General features: G+C 43.8%; 1 protein-coding gene across 1 annotated transcript in view; it reads left to right on the top strand.

Moving 5' to 3' along the window:
• Positions 1–1,052: 1,052 nt before the first annotated feature.
• The window catches only part of TMEM178B (transmembrane protein 178B), a 222,968-nt gene continuing 204,279 nt past the window's right edge, over positions 1,053–19,741 (top strand). The window contains exon 1 of the mRNA XM_010566255.1: positions 1,053–1,434. Within this exon, the coding sequence (XP_010564557.1) occupies positions 1,053–1,434 (382 nt within the window). The remainder of the gene's footprint in view (positions 1,435–19,741) is intronic.

The raw sequence follows: 19,741 nt of genomic DNA, 5'->3' as shown, positions 1-19,741 counted from the left end.
GGGGGTGGCGGGGGTGGGGGGGGGGGGAGCGTGGGTGTGTGTGGAAGAACGATGCCGGGGCCGCGGAGCGCTGCCAGCGCTGCCTAACGGGTCCTGCCGGGGCCGGGGCTGCCCCCCGCCGCCTCTGCCCGGCCCGCGGCGCGGGGAGGCTGCCGCTGGGGCGCTCCGGAGGGAAGGGATCGGGGCGTTACGCTGCCTGGATGACAGCGCAGACGACGAGGCTGGCAGAGAGAAGCCGAGGTGTCGGCCGAGGCAAGATGTCAGTGACTGTCGGCGAAGTCTGCTGAGGGAGAGGGACCTGTGCGCGCCCGCCGTTCCAGATCCCGCCGGGGAGGTTGTGTTTTAGCCGCGATTTAAGACGGCGGCAGCAGCAACGACAGCGGATTGCTCCCCCCCTCTTGCTCCCTCCCCTTCGACCCCGCTTTAAACCCAAGCGAGCGACCGACCGACCGTCCAGAGGATGATGATGCCCTTGCCGAGGCACTGACAAAGAAAAGGCGAGTCACCCGTTCCCGAAACCGGGATAACCGGCTGCGTGCGAGCGGGAGGTCTCTAGCTGTTGAACTTTTCTGTCCTGTGATGATGCTGTGGTGAGCCTGCGGATCTGAAAGCCATCTCTTCTGGATTTCTGAGCTGGCCAGATTGAAAGAGATTAATGGACTGATCAGCCGTAGCTTTCAGGTCTCTTCAGGGGGATCTATTCCTTCAGCCCCTGCCGCTCGGGTGCTCCTGGCGAGGGGAGCAGGACATCTTTGTATAGGTGGGTCGCTGGCTCGCTCCCGTTCGAAGTGGAAGGCTGCATTGCTCCTCGCCAGGTCTCCTCCGCAGAGGAGAAGAGGCAGATGAGACTCCAGGACTGCCTCCAGGGCAGAACTTTGTAGCGCTCTCAGCATCCCTCCGCAGCGTGGATGTGAGCCACGGGAGTTGGGGATGTTGGAGGCAGTCTCTGCCAAGTGACACCTAGCAGCTGCTCCGGAGGCTTTTGCGTGGTCTCACGCTCAAGGGCTTTGCCTGTTGTGAAGATGTCCATGGTGTTTCTGTGAAGCTGAGGTATGGCTGCTGGAAGGTTACTGCTGTATGCTGGCCTCTCTTTAGCTCTGTGTGCCCTGGGCATGCTGGCTGTGGCAATCTGCTCTGACCATTGGTACGAAACTGATGCCAGGAAGCACAGAGAGAGGTGCAAGAGCATCACCACTAAGAGAAATGATCCTGGCTTCATTTATAACTCCAACAACAACCTGCCTCTCAGGGCCAGCAGGTCTAGGTTGGACCGCTGGGAAGGGAAACTCCTCTTGGCAAGAAACAGGAGGCAGATCTTTGCTATGAGCGCAGTCGATGAGTGCAACAGACAGTACAACTCGACCAACATGGGGCTCTGGAGGAAATGCCACCGACAAGGATTCGACCAAGAGCTGGAGGAGCTGATTGCCAAAGGTAAGGGCTGTTTTTTACCAAATGAACATGCCAAGTCTTCCCGAGCTGAGCAGAGGCTGAGCAGAGCCATTTGGGCTCACAGATGGGAGCTGGCGTCTCTAGCCAAGTACCTCTCCTTGCGATGGGTGAACTGGCCTGGCTGGGCATCGCTTCCCGAAGCACTGCCAGGACAGTTTCCCATGGGGTCTCTACTGCTGAGGCGTGGGGTCTGGGGAGCAAAAAGGCAGTGGGGGTAAGAGCAGACACACCCCAGAATGTCTCTCTCATGTCTCTGTCTTTCTAAGCTTAATATAGTCTGCCCATCACCATGGTATCAGATTATTTTCCACATACAAATAAAAAGTATTAATAAAGCAGACATTGGATTTTTTTTATTTTTTTTTTTTTTGACCCTGGTGACTCAGGCAAAGTACATATTATTTTATTGGAGGCTACATGTGTCTGTATTTCATCATTCCCTTACTGAATGCCCCATCAGTCCCGAAATACACCATTTGCAGTGCTCACATGTAGGCTTTTTCTATCCTCAAATGGAGAGTAAACAAAGAGAAATGCTAAAGAGCAGGAGGAAACCCAGCTTGCTCTTTACACTGAGCTATGTTTTGGAGTATTTTCAATGTCTACAAAACATTAAATGAATTTATTAGGAGTGTTAGAAAGGAATCATTTTGTCTTGGGGTGGAGATGCATCTGTTTACCTGTAGCATTTTTGTGCTATGTTTTTTCTTGTCTTTTGGTCCTTCTTCTTCTTTTTTTTCCCCCAAGGTACCAGTTCAAGGTGATGGTCACTTTGCCTCAAATGTTTCTTTGATCCGAAGTATAAGAAGGGGAGATATGCATAAAACCCAGCCTAAACATCCTGTCTACAGAAGATGTATGTTTTTGCAGGATGATGAGGGTTTCAGTAAAGGATGACAGCATCTTTGCTACCCATGCCATGGTTACTCCATACAACAAAATAACATTTCCCTCCCATGGTTCTTCTGCTACATTCAGATGATTCCCCAGTGGTTTATTTCCATTGCAGTGAAATCATTGCCTCTTACACCGTGCAATCTTTAAAAATACTTATTTTCTAAGTGTGTTCTCTGTCCCAAACTCCCTTGATAGCCTGCATTAATTCCCTCTTCAGACATTGCAAGCAGAATTACTGCTTAAAGCTAATTATTCACGAGGGATATACTCTCACATGTGTTTGCCAATGTATACATTTTGTTCCGTATGTTTTAAAAGTGAGCAGTAGAGGTGAGTAGCATGGTGTAGACTTGCACTGGAACGGTACAAACAGGTGGTGTAGCAGGGAACCTAGATCACTAGTTGGGATTCTGTCTGTGTTGCCAGTGACCTTAACGTCTAGTTGCTATTTAATGACCCCTATGAAACGAACTGGTGGCTTCGGTCCCATTTGTAATGGACAAGTGAACACGTCCAAAGCCTGTCAGCCCCCTGGCACCCTGCTGCCGGTTTCAGTGCCGAGGGAGGGATTCCTCTTCTCCGCCTAGGTGAGGGCGCAGACGTGCTGTGCTGGCCGCGGAGGGCTGGATCGCTCTGCCACGTGTGCTCGCTGTGCTCGGGGCATAAACAAAGAAATTCAACCTTGGCAGTGGACGAACGTGTCACCAGAGCTCACCTTTGGCAAATGGACTTTCAGTTATTAGAGAGGTTTTTCATCTTGAAATAAGTGAGACTCGTTCCTCCTTCACCACCTGCCTTGTCCAGGGTTCAGGAGTGTCCATTTCCCCTGTCAGAAACTGCTGAAATTGCCTCGCACTGGGTTATGTGTAACGGCAGCTCTTCTAAGTGTTAACTATAGAGAAAACATGGCAACTCAAGCTGAGGTGGTTAAATGCAGGAGAAGACAGTCTTTGAAAGAGCCTGCTGTGTGTGTTTGTGTGTGCGTATAAGTGTGCATGTGTGTGTAGTGAACTAACTCTAAATAAACACCATTCAGCCGGTAGCAAGGGATTCCCGGGCTCAGGTGCAGCATGCGTTCTTGCACACATATTCCTGGACATATGTGTCTGCAGATGGCCAGATAGCCACTTCGCAGAGTCGTTGCCCCAAGGTCAGAAGTGCAAATTGTGTACATAAGGGAGGTACGTGCAAATATTGGGGCGTGTCACTCCTTGCCCACTTCAAAGGTTTTCTCATACACATTTAACCAACTTCATTGTATATTGAGAGAAGTGTTAAGGGAGGGAGACTTGTAACACTGAATACCAACATTCTAGTTTGTTTGATGGTCCTTCTGGAGTGAGGATGTATCTACACTATAACTCTCAGCCATGATGAAGTCACACACATTAGCACTAATGCTATGGAGTTGTGTTCCTTTGGCAGCTCCAGATTAAAACATAGAAAAGCAAGTGTAATGGCAATTTGATAAAATAAAGCGTTTGACTGGCTCAGAAATAGAACTGGAGATATTATAGGATTGCTTGTCTGCTTTATCTTTGTTAGATCAAAAAGAACTAATGGATTCTTCTCTCCCCTTACCAAAAGGTAATGTAAAATACTCATCTGTTAAAAATCCTTGTGTGCTGGAATCACTGAATTAGAAAGAACCAGCTTTACATGAGTAGTCAGCTAGTGTCCCTGTTCTCATGTAAGGCCAGCTACTAGACTGTTTCTTTATGATCCTCCGCTATACAATGAAAGTGGAATAAGCACATTTGCCATCGCTATCCGATGTTGAGAACAGCTATGAGTGCAAAATAAGGCAGGTATTCTAGGTTCATCCCGACAGCACCACCTTGTTTTATTAGTTTTTCTTCTGTGGCAGACACTCATCTGGAGTTAGAGGTTGCAGGGGTGGGTGCCTGGGCAGAGCGTGCCCTGTGCAGGTGTGAAGAGCTGCGGATGTTCTCTGCCTGTAGTAATCAAATACCCTGTCTGGGGTACATATTCCTGCACAGATGAAATCTCTCTCTGTATGAGCTCCAGGGCAAATACCTTATAAAAGAGGATGTTATTGGTACATAGGCCTTTTACTCTTCTTCCTCTGCCAGCTGTTAATTTGATCCAGCACACCTCTTCCGGAACTGGATAAACTAATGCAGGTTCTGGCCCCAGATATTGTGTGTAATGCTATATGTAACTGAATGTAAATACTATTAAGGGTTGGTGTGTTTTTTTTTTCTAAGCTGGACAGGATTTGAGTGATTCATTTATTTTGATACAGATCCTACATTTTTCCTTAGGCGAAACTTCTATTATTGAGGATGGTAGGTTTGTCTATCAAAGGATAACAAAAAATGGTCATTATGAGCCAAACTAGCTTTGCAAATGCCCTGCAGTTATTCTGCTTATGAACTCTGCTGAAATTAATACAAGCTGTAGGCAAAGGCTTGTGGCAGGATCAGGCCCTGTGGTACTTGGCAGTATTCTGATGCCAGTGGTTTTGAAAACCAGTTTTGTTTCTGAATAGGCTGCGTCACTTCTGTAATTCTATTCTGTATTTATTAGCTTTTACTTTCTGGCAAATAAATCAAAACCTTTATGTTGGAATTTTCTAGAAAAACTGGGGATCTGTTACTTCAGATTTCTTATGGATAGATATAATAGACACTAATGCATATATAAAATAGTTGGTCCTATTTATATTTCTCCTATCCCTTTTTTACATTTCCATAGAATCCAGGTGCATATTTCAAAATAATACAATTAGCTAAATAGGCAATGAATTAAAACAGATTGTCACAAGTAAGCATACTCAGGGAGAGGCAGGCAGGCATGAGACCAAAGGCCTGAAGAATATTCTAAAGCTGCATCAAAATCAGGCAGTTAATTTGTTCACTTTCTTATCATGAATGAAAAAAAAAATCAAATCAGAAACAACAGAAGTTACAGTCAATAAAGAAATTATTGGAGTTGAACATGCAAACCCAGGGCCCAGTCTTGCTAACTTTTACTCACCTGAATAATCTTTATTCCTGCAAATGGGCTACTGGGACTGAGGGAAAACAGTCTTGTACAGAAGGACCGGTCAAAAAGAAAGAGCTTACAAAGCTGGTCCTCTGATTCTGCTTTCACATCTGATCTAGTCTTTTAGCATCTCAGGACCGGAGTTTCACTCCTGATCCCTAAAGCCTTGCGGAGTCAGGAAACGCTGGCTCTGGGTTTGTTTAGCACAATACTCTAAGCTTCTTCCAGTTCTCAGGTGTCTGTCCAGTCTCCTCCGTGAATTAAATAGCCCTGCTGCCTAACACCCCTTTGGATATGGTGTTCCCTATATCCTATTAGATCAATTGTTTGCCTGTTTAGCTCCGAGTTTCTAGCAAAAGCAGCATTCCCTCACCCTATCAAAAAATCTCAGCGAAGCAACCACCTCCACCACTAAGCTAGCAGAGAGTTGAAATGCAGGTAAGTGTCCATTCGTGGCCGGGAGAAGGCAGAGTTTACGTCCTGCTTTGGCAACCAGCAGCTCACAACATCTTGTATATGACTTGCAGAGAGACCCACAAAAACCCCTGGAAGCCACAGGGTCTGTCTGCATCCTACAACAACATTGCTCAGACGCTTTCCTGCACTAGTCGAGAGGAAAACAAGAAAGGAAAAAAAGGAATTACATCATTTAATTATAAAGGTACAATAAAGTAGATGAAGAAGTTGCACAATAACCAGAGTCTGTTCCATTTAGACAATTACTACTCAGAGGACCTTTCATCTCACTTTTGGAAGGATGCCAGTTAAACCTGTCTGGGTGGGGCTCTGCTGCCTGCCATCGGAGTCCAATTTTATATTAAAAAAAAATTTACAGTTGACCTTATTATTTCAATCCCCCCTTTACCTTCCTTCTTCCCCCAAGATCCATGGAAGTCATAGTAAATCCTATTTTTAAAACATTTTATTGCGAGTATACTTAGCCCGTGGCACCACTGGAAAAAAAAAAAAAGGCAAGTAATTCCTGTGCAGCCTACCTTCACCATAAATAATATGCAAGATTTCTGGGATGAAAGCATTCTCTGTTTTGGTCTGTCAGATGCATGGCACAACTGAGGAAGAAAGGCTTAACAGGACTACTCTGGCCGTCGCTAGGGATTATTTACACACAATTGGAAAAGCCTGAAGAGAGGCCACTTGCAGCTATCTTTAGGAGTAAAGAGATTTATTTTTGTAAAACTACTTGCAATACCTTGCAATGCTGTAGATTTGACTTTTAAAATGCAATGGTTTTGCCAGGTAAATTTGGACAGCCATTTTTTCATGTATCCTTCATACATTAAAGAATCCAAATGCTTTGTTTAATATGTGTGCTTGAAATCCCAACTGTTTTCCAAATGGACTCCTTATAAAAGAGCCTTTATTGAAGTCTTGATTCTGATCCTAGTGAAGTCAATAGCAAATGTTTTATTGAACGTGGTGATGCAGCAAGTTCAGGCCTTCAGTGTTTCCTTTGAGGTTAAAATTGTCCCTGGATAGAAAGGCCAACGCAAGGTCTGTGCTCCCTTCTGTCACAGCAGAGTTCTGCTGGAGGGATCCAGTGAAATTTAAGCAGTAGACAGCCTTTGACTTGAATCTTAGGCTACCCAGGTATTTAGCCTTCACCGTTTTCGATGCTGTAATTATTCTTAGCCTATCGATGTCGATTGGAAGTCAAACAACTGCATGTTTCTAAGATACGGCAAAGACACCCGCTTGTTCAGAGATTTTCTAAAATCATTTAAGGGATGAAATCACTGGTGTTTGATGCATATGAGTTCCAGGAGGATTTGGCCCATCATGTTTTAAATAAGCAATTTTAATATTTTAATTACATCAAACTTAAATAGCAATTCATTAAAAAGTATCTTTACCAAAAGTAATGAGAACCTGATGTGTTCCTCTGACACATCTGAGATAATTAGATTGATAATATATATCTGCTAAAAATACTAAGAACATATATGTAATTTAACAGAGCTGCAACTGGTTTTAATCATGCTGTTTTAAAGGGCAAATTTCAATCAAGCTGTTGGCTTTCAAGCAAAATTGCCGGTGAAGACAAATGGAAATTTTGCCTGAGTAAAAATGACAGGATCATGCCCTTCTCAAGAGAAACTGATATTTGCAGAGCTGCCTGCAGGATGGCATGCTTAATTCCTGTTCATTTAATTGAGCATCCAAATCCTTTTGAGAAATCTCAGCATTTTTATCCTTTCTGCCTATTGCTTAAAAACTTTTTAAGAAGTGTGGAGGAAGGATTTAATACGAGTGCAGATGTATTCTGTTTACTGTAAAAATAAAAATACGAAAGATTATTTTACTTAAACAGAGATGAAATGATCTGAATTATTTTGTCATCTCCAGCAATAAAAATCCGCATTAATATTGCTTTTTCTCATTGAAAAAGTCTTTCTCTGCACTCAGAATAACTTCAAGAGTGGAATGAGTTCATTAACTATTGCAGAGCCAGTAAATGAGGAAGATGACTTTATGTTTTGTAGGTTCTGCAAAAATAATGACAGTCATTTACAATGTAAGTTACTTAACGGCTCATTGCTAACAAAGTGTTGCTTGGAACCCTTGAGTACATATTCACCTCTTTAAGAGCAAAAGAAAGAAATGGAATAGTGTTTCTCAGTTTTTAAGGAATAAAATATAAAAAATGTGGATTCTAGAATCCAAGTGCCCTTAACAGACCCTTCAGAATAGAATTCACTTAAAAGAAAAGAATATAAACTAACATATTTTCTCTGCAGGAGAGAAATCAGACTATAAAATGGAAATTTCCCCATTTTCTTTCTCATAAAGCCTAATTCTTCCACAAATAAATATTCAGAACTGCCCAGCTGAGCCTGCTGAAATCATAATCCTTTGTAGATAACTACCAAAATAGATGGAAGAAAGGTAGTACTGCAGTTAGGGCAGGGCTTACAAAGCTGGAATTCAGTCCAAGCTCTGCCATAGTTTTTCTTCATGACCTGAGGCAAGTGACTTAATCTCTTGTACCTCAGCTCAGTAGCAGTATAATAGGGATTTTGTTCATTATTATTAATACCAGTAAGACTTCTACCATAAGATTTATGAGCCTTAATCATGGATCAGAAATCATGGATCAGAAAAATGTCCCCGTCCTTTTGACATGTTGCTGCACTTTAAATATTGGTGAGTAATGCAGCCTTATGAGAGAGTACAAGGAGACGACAAGGTAATTATATTCAGCGTGACCGGTAGTAGTTTTAAAACACCCGCAGGCTAACCATATTTCTGTAAGCACCATGAAATGCACGATTCCTAGAAGACTTGTAAAGAAAGATAATGAGTAAGAGGTGCAGATGTTTACAAGATGGTCTTCCAAAGATTGAGGGATGGCACCAGAAAAATCATGGGTCATGTCTGCTTGAAAAATTAATAAGTAGGTGATGGGGATTGACCTCTTTGGTTGACTATAGGAAGAAGTTGACATTTCCTTAATGAAGACAAGTAGATTGCACTAATGAGATAGATATTGGGACAGCAGTCTACAGCTGCTAAGAGAAATGACATGGTTAGAGTGATGTGTTAGGAAAATGATATTTCTAGCAGCATCCTGAATGGATACATGGAGGGCAAGATCACATTTGTGAAGGTCAGAAAAAGAACTATAGTAGTAATAAAGGCATGAGATAATGAGAGCCTGGATGGAGAAAGAATATGTGAACTGTAGACATCCCCTGGATCTATGGACGTAGTGAGAGACATGAGATGAAGATGTTGATTAGAACAACAAGGAAAGTAATAGTGTTGGCTGTGATGATCAAGAGGGGAATTACTGAAGAGAGCATATAGAAAAGAAGAGAGAAGAACATTAGGAACTCTGTTTTAGCTATGATAAGCTCAGTTTGGTATCTGTATGTCTGTGAGGGAGTATTAGAGAGACTGTGGGTTTGACCTAGGGAGACAAGTTTGTGTTAGAGGAGTGAATCTGAAAATTGCTGCATGGAGATGGTAGTGGAATCTGTGTTTGTGACAGAAATTACCAAGGAGTAAAATACAGAAAGAGAAAAGCCCCATGAACTTCTGGCGGAGCTGGGAGAAGAAAAGTGTCTTCTGGAGGACATGCAAAAAGCATAGACTCACAGGTGGTGCAAAAGAAGTGAGTAATGTCATGGTAGCTGAAGAAAGACACTATTTCAGGCTAAAACAGCACAGGAGACTACTGAAGGTAGTCGACATGCTGCAGCAGGTGAGAACAGAGTATTTAGACCATGCTGAAATTTGCCCAGTATGTCAAGTAGAGACTTTGGCAGCAGCAGCTGCAAGGGAGAGGAAGCTGCACTGAACTGGTGGGGGGGACTCCAGGTGGTGTTTGTACCTGGCGTATTCAGAGAGGTTGGTGATGAAAGGGAGGAGAGAAAAAGACATGGTATTTAGAGAGGAAAATAAATGTTTCAAGATGAAAGAATGTTTCAAGATGAGAATATTTTAAGAGGAAAGAGATTGAATGGCACTTGCATTATGAGAGTAAAGAGACAGAGGGGCGTGAGAGGTCAAGGAGAAGAGGGAACAAGAGGACAAGAATGGCCATATGGAATTCAGGGGATAGGATAAGACTGGCTCAGTGGCAAATAAAAGAAATGAAGGAAGAGACCTGCATAGGAGGTGTTCCATCTGTGGGAGAGAAGAATGAGGAAGGAGTTGTAGGAGGGGAAGAGGAAACAAAGCAGAGCTACTGGAAGAGGAAGATCATAGTTTGTCATTTTTCTCATGAAAGAACTGGCTGAAATCCTGTGTAACAGCTGAAGTGGGGGCTGGAGGAGGTGGGAGGGTCTGAGGAATGAGCCAAATGTGGCAAAGAGATGACTATGACTGTGGGTCTGAGGTTTAATTGAGCTGAACTGGAGTAGTAAGTCTAGGAAATGAGCAGAACTGAATGGCAGAACAATGCATTTATACTGGAGAAAGTTAGCCAGGCAGCAGGGTTCCCATTAGAGATGCTCTGCTTTGTGAGACATAGCAGAGACCAGCTGGTATGGGTCAGCTGGAATTTGGGATAGCAGGGCAGGAGTAGATAGGGGAATGCAGGGCAAAAGGTCTATGAATGAAAGAGTGCAGCACGGATAATATCAGCATGTGGAGAAAGGAAAGACATGATAAAGAGAGTGATAAAAGATGGAGAGCAGGCAAGAAGTCCTTAATACTGATGATCTGAGGTGACAGAAAGGCCAAGCAAGCTTAGCATGAAGGTGGTGGCCAATGGTCGTTGCAGAAAGGTCATGGGGATGGTCCAAGTGGTGGAGCGGATGGGAGAGCGCAGGGCCCAGTATGAAGCCCTGTCTTTTTGGTGACTGACAGGTTCAAACAGGGTTGTAGACTGAATGGAGGAGACACTAAAACATAAAACTTAAGGGGCAGAGAGGTCACTACCACTGACTACCCTGCCTTTATGCTGTAGGTTCATCCTGTGTAACCTTACAGAGGTGTCAGCATGGTTCTCATCAGGAGGTGTCAGCAAGTTTGTCCAGTGCTTGGAACAACCATGCTCCAGTCTCAGATTGAACCTCCAGTGTAGATAAACAAATGTTAACTACAAATTCAGGATATTTTCCGCAAAGTGGGGGTGGGTGGGTGAAGAAACGTATTTACAGAGCTGAGGGGCTTTTATGGAAAAGGTCTTTTCAGGCTGTTATACCCTATCCCAGTGCTTCTGCACTTAAAGCGCTGCAGTCTCTCAAATAAATGTCAGGCCAGCTAAGGGGTCTTGGGTCAGAAGTAACTGCTCAGACCCTGTGGCAATCTGGCACATGCCGGGTACTGCTCTGCTGGGCTCATGGTCAGACTTCTCCTTCCTGAGTTGCCTGCTATTGTCTGTGCCCACTTCTGTTTCTGACTCCAGTGAAGATGTAACCTTGGAACAAGCTGCAGTAGCCTAACATGCTTTCAGGGGGCCAGAGAAGCTGGAAAAGTGGCACTCACACCCACTTAAAGCAGAGCTGAGAGGATCTTTCCAGCATCCCCACCTGCTTTTTCCAGCAACTCTACCTCAGTCATCCCCGAAGGCACTCTGCACTCAAAGTTGAGAAGGAAGCTATATGTCCCAAGCTGGGTGATTATCAGCATCTCTTGTCAGATGACAGGGAATGTGCTGAGGCTTTGAAACCCCTTCATCCCCCTGTGCCACCTCTGTTCAGTGTAAGTGTCTGACCTACCTGTTCAAAAGTGCCCTGTGATTCTTCTGTTTCTTACCAAAAGCATGCAAGCTGAAACAATGTAAAGGAACAGATGTTCCACGATGTCCCATGCATATGGCAAAGTGGGTCCCATTAAGGTATCCCACCAGATCGAGTGAAAGTCCCTGAGAATCTCTTGTCGCAGACCTTGTTTAGTTCTGAGACCTTTTGATGGTTTTGAGTTTTAACAGCAGACATTTCAAAAAAAGCTTCCTAAATGTATTTCTACACTAATGGGTTGAAACAGTTATGCCAATTTTATTGGGTAACAGAAGCTATTTGAAAAGATCTTTCTGCTTAAGTATGAATGTACGATGCTTGTCTCTGTGTCTCCATTAATCAGTACCTATCTCTGAATATGCAAAAGAGCCTTTATAATGTAGATACTTTTGCTTTCTGCCCAGTGGTCATTTAATGACATAGATTTTATAACAGAAACAAACAAAAAAGAAACAAAACCATTTTTCAATCAGATGTTAAAGGTGTAAACTAAGGTCACTAGCCTGACTTCGAAGGGGTGATACTGATTTATGGTAGCTGATGATCCAATTGCATTGATTTGTCTTAGGTACTTAGGTGGTTCCCATTGAGACAGTATCTGAAGACTGTACTTCTTGATCTTTAACCGTAAAGGACTTCTGAAGAGTTTTACACAGAGGACAGTTGCCCAACAATGCAAACATCCTGCAAGACAAAAGTTCACATTCAAAAGAAATTTCTCATTGTTAGTCCCTAACTGCCTAAGCCGGTGTTTTGTGTTAAATTTCATCCCTTTTCTATTTACCAGTCCTCAAGATTACCCAGTTCTGCTCATATGATATTCCATAATGGTTAAAGAGATAGGGAGGAATGTTACACTGATCAGAGAGACAAAGGAGCCAGCTAACAGGAACAGGGGAAATGGAAAAACTCAAATAGCTTAATGAGCTCAAATTGGGAAGTTGGATAATTTCCATCTCAAACTTCTGAAAGATGTGGCATGTGACATTGCAAGTCCAGTAAAAAAAGGATTTTCAATAAATCTGTCTAATTAGGATGGTACATTAGGAATGAAAAGTAGCAAATCTCTATTTAAAGAAAGGAGAAAAAATTGTCTGGGCCACAGTGGACCTTTTAGTTTGATCATAATAATACCAAGCAGAGTTTAAAGTAAGTTTTAAAGGAAAGATTAATTAAAGGCACAGGGGGAAATGAAATAAACATGCAACGTATGTTTTTCTATTTGAAGTGTGCCAAACTACCCTGATATATTTTGCTAGGAAGATAACTGGGTTTCAAGACAAGGAAATGCCTTAGACCTAAGTTATTGGGATTTTGGTAAAGGATTTTATATTCCATCCCTAAGGAAATGGTTTGTTACAATGTTAAGGTAATTAGTAAACAATTTACAATGTGTTTAAGGAACTGACCAAAGGAAAGCAAGAAGTGCTGAGAGAGGCAGTATCAAGATGAAGGTCAACAGCAGAGTTCCTGAAGTAGGGGACCAACCTTATTTAATAACGTCATTAATGATATTGGAGCAGGGTCTGTAAACGGAGGTGATAGCTCTCATTGGGCTAGGCACAAAGAAGTGAACTTAAAACATTTACTGCTGCCCCGAGAATGAGACATTGCCAAGAGAGAGAAGGCCTGGAATACTATATGTGAAAAACTGGGCAATGTTGAGGACTGGGTGATAGGAAAGAAGTGAAATTTCTTTCAGTGTGAACTTTTGGTCCTGGAGGGTGTGTTTACATTGTTGGGCAAATACCCTCTGGGTTCTGGTCCCCCAGACATCCAGGCTATGAGAAGATTGGGGCTCAGATGGCTTCCTCCCTGCCCAGGTACTGGACAGGGGTTTCCTTTCAGGGTGGGAAAGGTGCATGCCTGAATCTCACCCAACAGAGCACACCTCAGTGGGGACAAGGGGTTCACTAAGGTGCACCTATCTTGAAGTGCAGACAGACAGTGGCGGAGCCATGACCAGGAGAAAGGCGGATGTGATTGAAGAACAGAGTTGGCCAGATATTTCAGGTAGACAAAAGTTGAAGTCGTGGGCAAGGTGTTAATCAAGCCTTCTCTGTTATCTTCTCTGTTATCAAGCCTTCTTCTTTGCTATTCTTGTCAACCACCTCTGAGAAAGATGAATTCAAAGCAGGTCCAGAGTGGAGTTACCAGTGTGAGGAGAGGAATGGAAAATCTATTTTACAAATATGATTGTTATCCAGAAGAAATGAGGTTAAACACAGGAGAGGGGGAAGATGTGTTTAAGCTAAGGATGTCATTAGTAGGGAAAACAGCATGTGTGAGGGCCATGAATATATGTAGGGTGGAAGCTGTGCTGAAGTGGGCCTCTGGAAGGAGTGATGAGGCCGCAGCACTTCTAACAGGTTTTAAGGATGAAGATGGTTATATTTAGGAAGAGGGATTACATGATATACTTGCCTGCTATGCAAGAAAAATGAACACGGTCCTTTCTAGTGCTGTGTCCTTGTGAAACATGCCATAGGACTGTGAAGGATTAATTTATTATTACTATTAATTCCTCTTTTTTTCCCCAAGGAAGAGCGTATTCCACTCTGTATCAAGCAGGACCTGATGGAAGGAGTGTTTGTCACCAGGCTGCCTGATACCAGCCACAGGTGTCTGGTGAGAGGGAAGGGACCTAAGACAAATCCAGCTGCACCATCCCAGCTGTTTTGTCTTTTTCACCTGGATCTGAGCTGCACTTTACTTCCTTCCTGTGATACCCCCTACACCCAGGAAGAACCGGGTATGAGGACCGTGTCCACTCTAATGCACATTTTACATAGTGTTCCTTTAGATAATACAGTTATATGGTCTTTGTTTCCTCGCTCCCTTTTCTGCTTTCATTTCATATTGCCTTAGCTCAACGACAGCAAAGGCCTGTTAGATTTTCAGCCATTTGTATTCATAAGCCAGGAGAATGCAGAGCCTTCAACTTCTTCATTAAAATAGTTTATATAAAATAAAAGAGAATTTCCGCACTATATTTAAACATTCGGGATGGCTGGCAGCAGTGGAATTAAACTCTTATTTGCACATATTTAAATTACCATGAGATGTGTATTTCAGTTCACAAAATGTTCAGCCATTTGGCTGGTGATGCTGGGTGAGTTTCCTTATAGTGGGAAGGATTTTGCCACAGGTTCCACTAGCTTATGAGGGCTAAAGGCACCCACTCCTGGGCTTTGTTCACTTGTGTGCACAGCAGCAGCAGACCACAGTTCTCCCAAAAGTTTTGGGGAAAGGTCTTGCAGGGAACAGAAAGGCTCCACAGCACTAAAGATAGGAAAGCATAGTCTGGGATAGGCTTTTGGGCTATAGTTCAGCTCCCAGAAAAGGTGGAAGTAGTGCTCCGTCAGTTGGTATGGAGCAAGACAAGTTGGGATGCTCTGCCTGTCTGGATGTTGGGAGAACCTTGCCTGAGACTCCGAGTAGCAAAGCTGCCTTCTGCGTTACTGGAAGAAATGTTACCCAGCTCTGCGCCTCAGTACGTGGAGAAGGAGGGTTGTATCTAAGGTGGATCGGAGAAGGAATTTTGGTTTTCTACTTTTGTTGAGGAATGACCACAGCCTTATGAAGAGCAGCCCCCGTTCTGCTCTGGGTGAACAGGAAAGAGTGGTGCCAGAGGCTGCGGGAGGGAGACTGGAGGTTGTTGGTGTTGCCTCGAAGGGCATGTCGCATACGTGGGAGCAGCTGGATGTGAGGTCCTCTGCCTGTGCGCTGAGCTGTGTGAATGTGAGACAGCTGCTTTTTAGGAGACGTATATCTATGGCAGAGGGACACTATGCTAAGCCACTGTATACTGCTGAGAGTTTGGAACAAGGGCAGAGATAAACGGTTTTCTGTGCTCATTTATATAGACTTGAGCCATCCTTTTTCTATGGGATAATCTTTCATATCCAAGAGGGAAGAAGAATCCTTTCAACCTGGTATCCTGAGGAGCCTCCAGTTTTCAAATGCTATTCCCTGTAATTCATTGATCTTGGTGGGAAACTGGGAGAGGTAGCCACAGACTCCCAGCAGTGTCATCAACCTTGTGGGGACAGGAGCATGACAACACTGTCTCAACACTGACCACTCCATGATTCCCAGTGATGCAGTGGCTGCAGAATGGGCTTGCGCAGCGTGTTGGCCTCAGGATTTGGAAACTTCTGTTTGGGGAAAGCATGGGGACTTGTTTCAAATACGGGAGAGAGGTTTTTAAACAGGAGGTTTCACGGGGAAAAGTGGGGCAACTTGTTCAAGTGTCATCAAGGAAAGGAGGGAGAGGCTACTTGAATGGTGGGAGGGAGGAGAGGAGTATGTCAGCTTAAGGTCTGGCCTCACACTGACAGCGATGGCACTAGAGGGATGGCTTCTGCCTTCCCCCCAACCTTTCCCTCAACCCTGCAGTTAGGAACCCTGTCCTGTCCTTATCAGTGTCCTCTGCACTCTGTGGCACACCAGAACTGGTGGCACATGTTTCCCCCTCTTGTTCATCAGTTACTGTTAGCATCCTGCCTGTGACACAGCAACTAATTGCATTGTCAATGCCTTCAAATGAAGAAGAAGCAGCAGGAGCAGATGAACTCTTCAGCATCAGTGTCTTCTTTTCCTGTGCATGTCTCTAAGAATAAAAGTACAAAGAGAGAGAAAGGGGAAAGAAGCAGGATTTCTTTTAGCAGAAAGTTGCCCTCAGTGCTAAGGCATGGGCGAGTCTTCGGGCCCAAGCTCCGCTTCGCCTGCTGCGAGCCTTCCTTTGAACGAAGGGCTCATGGCGTCCATTTGGTAGTGTTACCATACTTCAGCCAGGGTGTAGTTTTTGGCTGGCGGCATTAAGATGACTGGAAGGACATGTCTTCTTTAAAGATTCTCCTCCCTTTGAATGTAGTTCATGGCGTTTGGGGAGTTCCTGGACCTGCAATTTGAGGTGACCTGCACTTGATTGCTGTGGTGGGATGGTACGTTGTATCTGTCATCTAGAACATTAAGTTGTTTGAATGTTCATCTTGGACACATGAGTGAGGCGCTGAAGTACCTCCTCTGAGGACTAAGACTTTTCAGGCCATTTGTGATAATGTTTCACTGCATGTCCTTAGGGGCATGTTTTGAAATGAGATCCAGCCGTCCAGCTTTCAGAGGGCACAAATTGTCCCATTTCTATCCACCCTGGTGGCAATTTATACCAGGGTAGGACTTGCTCTAACACTTAGGAATCACATATGAGCACTTCTCCATTCATTACAACACTTTCTTTCCAGGGTTTCAATCTGTGCTAAAATGCGGTTTGACCTGCACCCTTCTTCTAGAGCAGGAGCGTATCATTCTGCATGGCATTGGAAGAGGCCACAGAAACTTTCTGGTAGATTTGGAGGAGCCTGGCTGGTGAACGGGTGGGAGTCCTTGAGCTTGTCTCATGCATCTTGGACCCCATCAATGTGACAATGTCTTAATCAAGGCCATCGGAGTCCACAGACTGGGCTGCCTATACGGTGCAATTTCACGGACATAGCATTTATCACAGAATCTACCCCTTAAGGCAGGTCAGTGCTCCTGAGTTTAAGTTTTAATTTGAGAAAGTTTTGCTATCCATCACAGCTATGGCAATGACCTTCAAAGTTGACATCACAGTTTAGGCATCTGGTGCACAGATATTTGAACCAGAAGGTAGAGGTAACGTGTAAAACACTGGATATGGATGAAGGAAATAGGTCAGGACTCCTCTCTATAGTCATTAAAAGTTTCTTTTACCATCAGGTGGTTCCTTTTCAAAGGCTAATATCAATTATTTTTCCTTTGTTTCTAAGGGCCTGGGAGCTGAGAAGTGACTCCTCTGACATTTCAGTATATTGCTGTAAAGAGTATGGAGAAAGTTTTCACATGAAACATATAAGAGCCAGAGTTTACCTATCACAGATGCCAACCTGGTTTCAAAGGATTTAAGAAGGCATATTGTCTGCCATGCTGTTTGATATTTTTCTGTTGATATATTGTCTTTGCAGCTTTTTCATCTGCTAATTGATGTATGGCTGTATATACTGGTCTTTCAGCTGTGCTCAAGTTTTATGTTAGACACAGTACTTTGTTTATTCATGATTCTTATGGTTCTATTTAAATTTTAGGAAGATAAGACAGAGGTACGTTTGTAGCTCTCACAGCTTTAGAGATAACTTTATTGAAATGAACCAAGGGAAAGCAGAGATGCAGTGAGTACCCAAGCACTCAGGCAGCCTGAAAAAAATAACTTGGCAAGGTAATCACTGGAGTCTGCAATTCATCTCACTGGAGCCTGCCATTCATCTCACTGGAGCATCGTGTTTCAAGCCAGAAGGTGACAGTTCGACTTCAGTGATGAAGGGTAGGTCAGCGTGGGAAAGAAACCACTGAGACTGAAAGCTTGGAGCTGTGGAGGAAAGAAAATGGAGACAAAATTAGAGGAGACTTACACAGAGAGAGAAGGGGAAGAGAGGAGGAGGATGGAAGCACCGGTGAGCAGAGTCAGCAGTGTCTAGAAGGGGAACAGGTCTTTTGTTGAGTATGAATGCCAGGATTTGGCCTTGAACAAATAGCAGGTACATAAAGACCATGTTTCTCCTTTGACTGTTAGCAAACTGTTGTACTGACAGCATGTTTGTGGAAGGTGTGGGGAGATCCTGAACTCCAATCCTGCCTGTGAACCAGACTTGCCGTGAGATTTTTCTGCCAAAGATGCATTTGGGTCCTCACTGTAGTATGGGCAGGACAAGTGCAAATCTGTGACCAACCTTGTGAGTCTGGAAAGGGTAGTTTCACCTGCCACTTATGTCCATGCCGAGCCTCCCTGGGGGCAAGTCTTCCAGCAGAGCAATTTTCATCAAGTTTTCCTCCAGAAACTGAAGCAGGAGCCAGAGTCCTTTGGAAAGCCCTGCATATAAATATCTTGTTTAGTTAGTCTAATAAAGGTATTACTAACAGTGCTGCTTGGAGGATTTATTGGGGGATTTCACTAAGACAGTGTTAGCAGTGGAATTATAGTCATTCTCTGGTAAGACCTTGTCAATGCAAGAGAAAATAACGTTGATCCAATCAGAGATCTTTTACAGGATCAATGTAATATTCCTTTGCATAATCACAACCGAAGGATTATGGGCCTGTGCTGGGAGTGACGAAGGATCACTTGACAGATCACAGCCTCATTTGTTCTCATTGTTTTAACTGGTGAAGTACAGGCAGTTTTTAAAAGTGTGCACATATACCCCTGTACCTTAAATAAATCAGGGCTTCTTCAGGCTGCAGGCATTATTTTCAGTCTATTGCTTCTAAATAATATTTTGGGCTACATACATTTTTCATAGCTGAGCCATACTGAAGTATTTTGGTATGACCTTGAGACAATTCCCTCTGCAATCCAGGAAGCCAATGTACATGAAATGGGAGAGGAGGCCCCGAGGCGGGTAGGGAGGAGGAGAAGACAAATCAATATACAGCATGAGCCTTATAGCCCAAACATCATAAGGGACCCTCAATAAGTTTGCATAATTGAGCTTTTGGATAACACACCAATTCCTCTAAGGGGATATGAGTGTTGCAGATGACAGTGAATTCAGGAGGCTCAAGACTGTACTGTGGTATGCTGGGAATAATTTATAATAAAACAAGACCTCCTCACTGTTTATGCTACTATCTTTGCATTTTTCAAGATCCCAGTACTGCTCTACTGCTTTAATGACAACTTTGTCACTCATTGTGGAGGTCCTAAATCCCTCTACTGACTGCAGTTACCTAGATATCCCCCCAGCTTTAGTGAGGCTTCTTCTGCTGAGGAAGAGGAGCGGTATGTTTGATAGCTTCACCACGTTTGACTGACTGGTTCCTTTGGATTTGTGCGTACATCTCAGTGAACAACGGAGAGAGAAAATGATGGCTGAGGTGCAGAGCAATGGCTCGGCTCACTGATAATATCAAAGGCCATTCAAACTCCAGTCTTGTGGCTTCAGATGGCTTCGACTGCAGGGCTGCAAAAGTTATTTGGGGAAGGAAAAACAGCTATTACAAGTGACATTTAAAATTAGATGGGACACAGCTCTTGTGAAAATACAGCAGAGATCAGCTTGTTTCCATCAGGGGCGAGGACAGACAACTGAACAGTTCCCTTCTGCTGTCATGGGCTGAGCATAGCCTGTATCACAGCATACAGCTTTGCTAGGAGGTTG

The sequence above is a fragment of the Haliaeetus leucocephalus genome, unplaced genomic scaffold (assembly GCF_000737465.1).
Source record: "Haliaeetus leucocephalus isolate CR32 unplaced genomic scaffold, Haliaeetus_leucocephalus-4.0 Scaffold206, whole genome shotgun sequence".
NCBI classification, from domain to species: Eukaryota; Metazoa; Chordata; class Aves; order Accipitriformes; family Accipitridae; genus Haliaeetus; species Haliaeetus leucocephalus.
The sequence above is the reverse complement of the archived record's forward strand: the minus strand, read 5'-3'. Positions and strand labels throughout refer to the sequence as shown.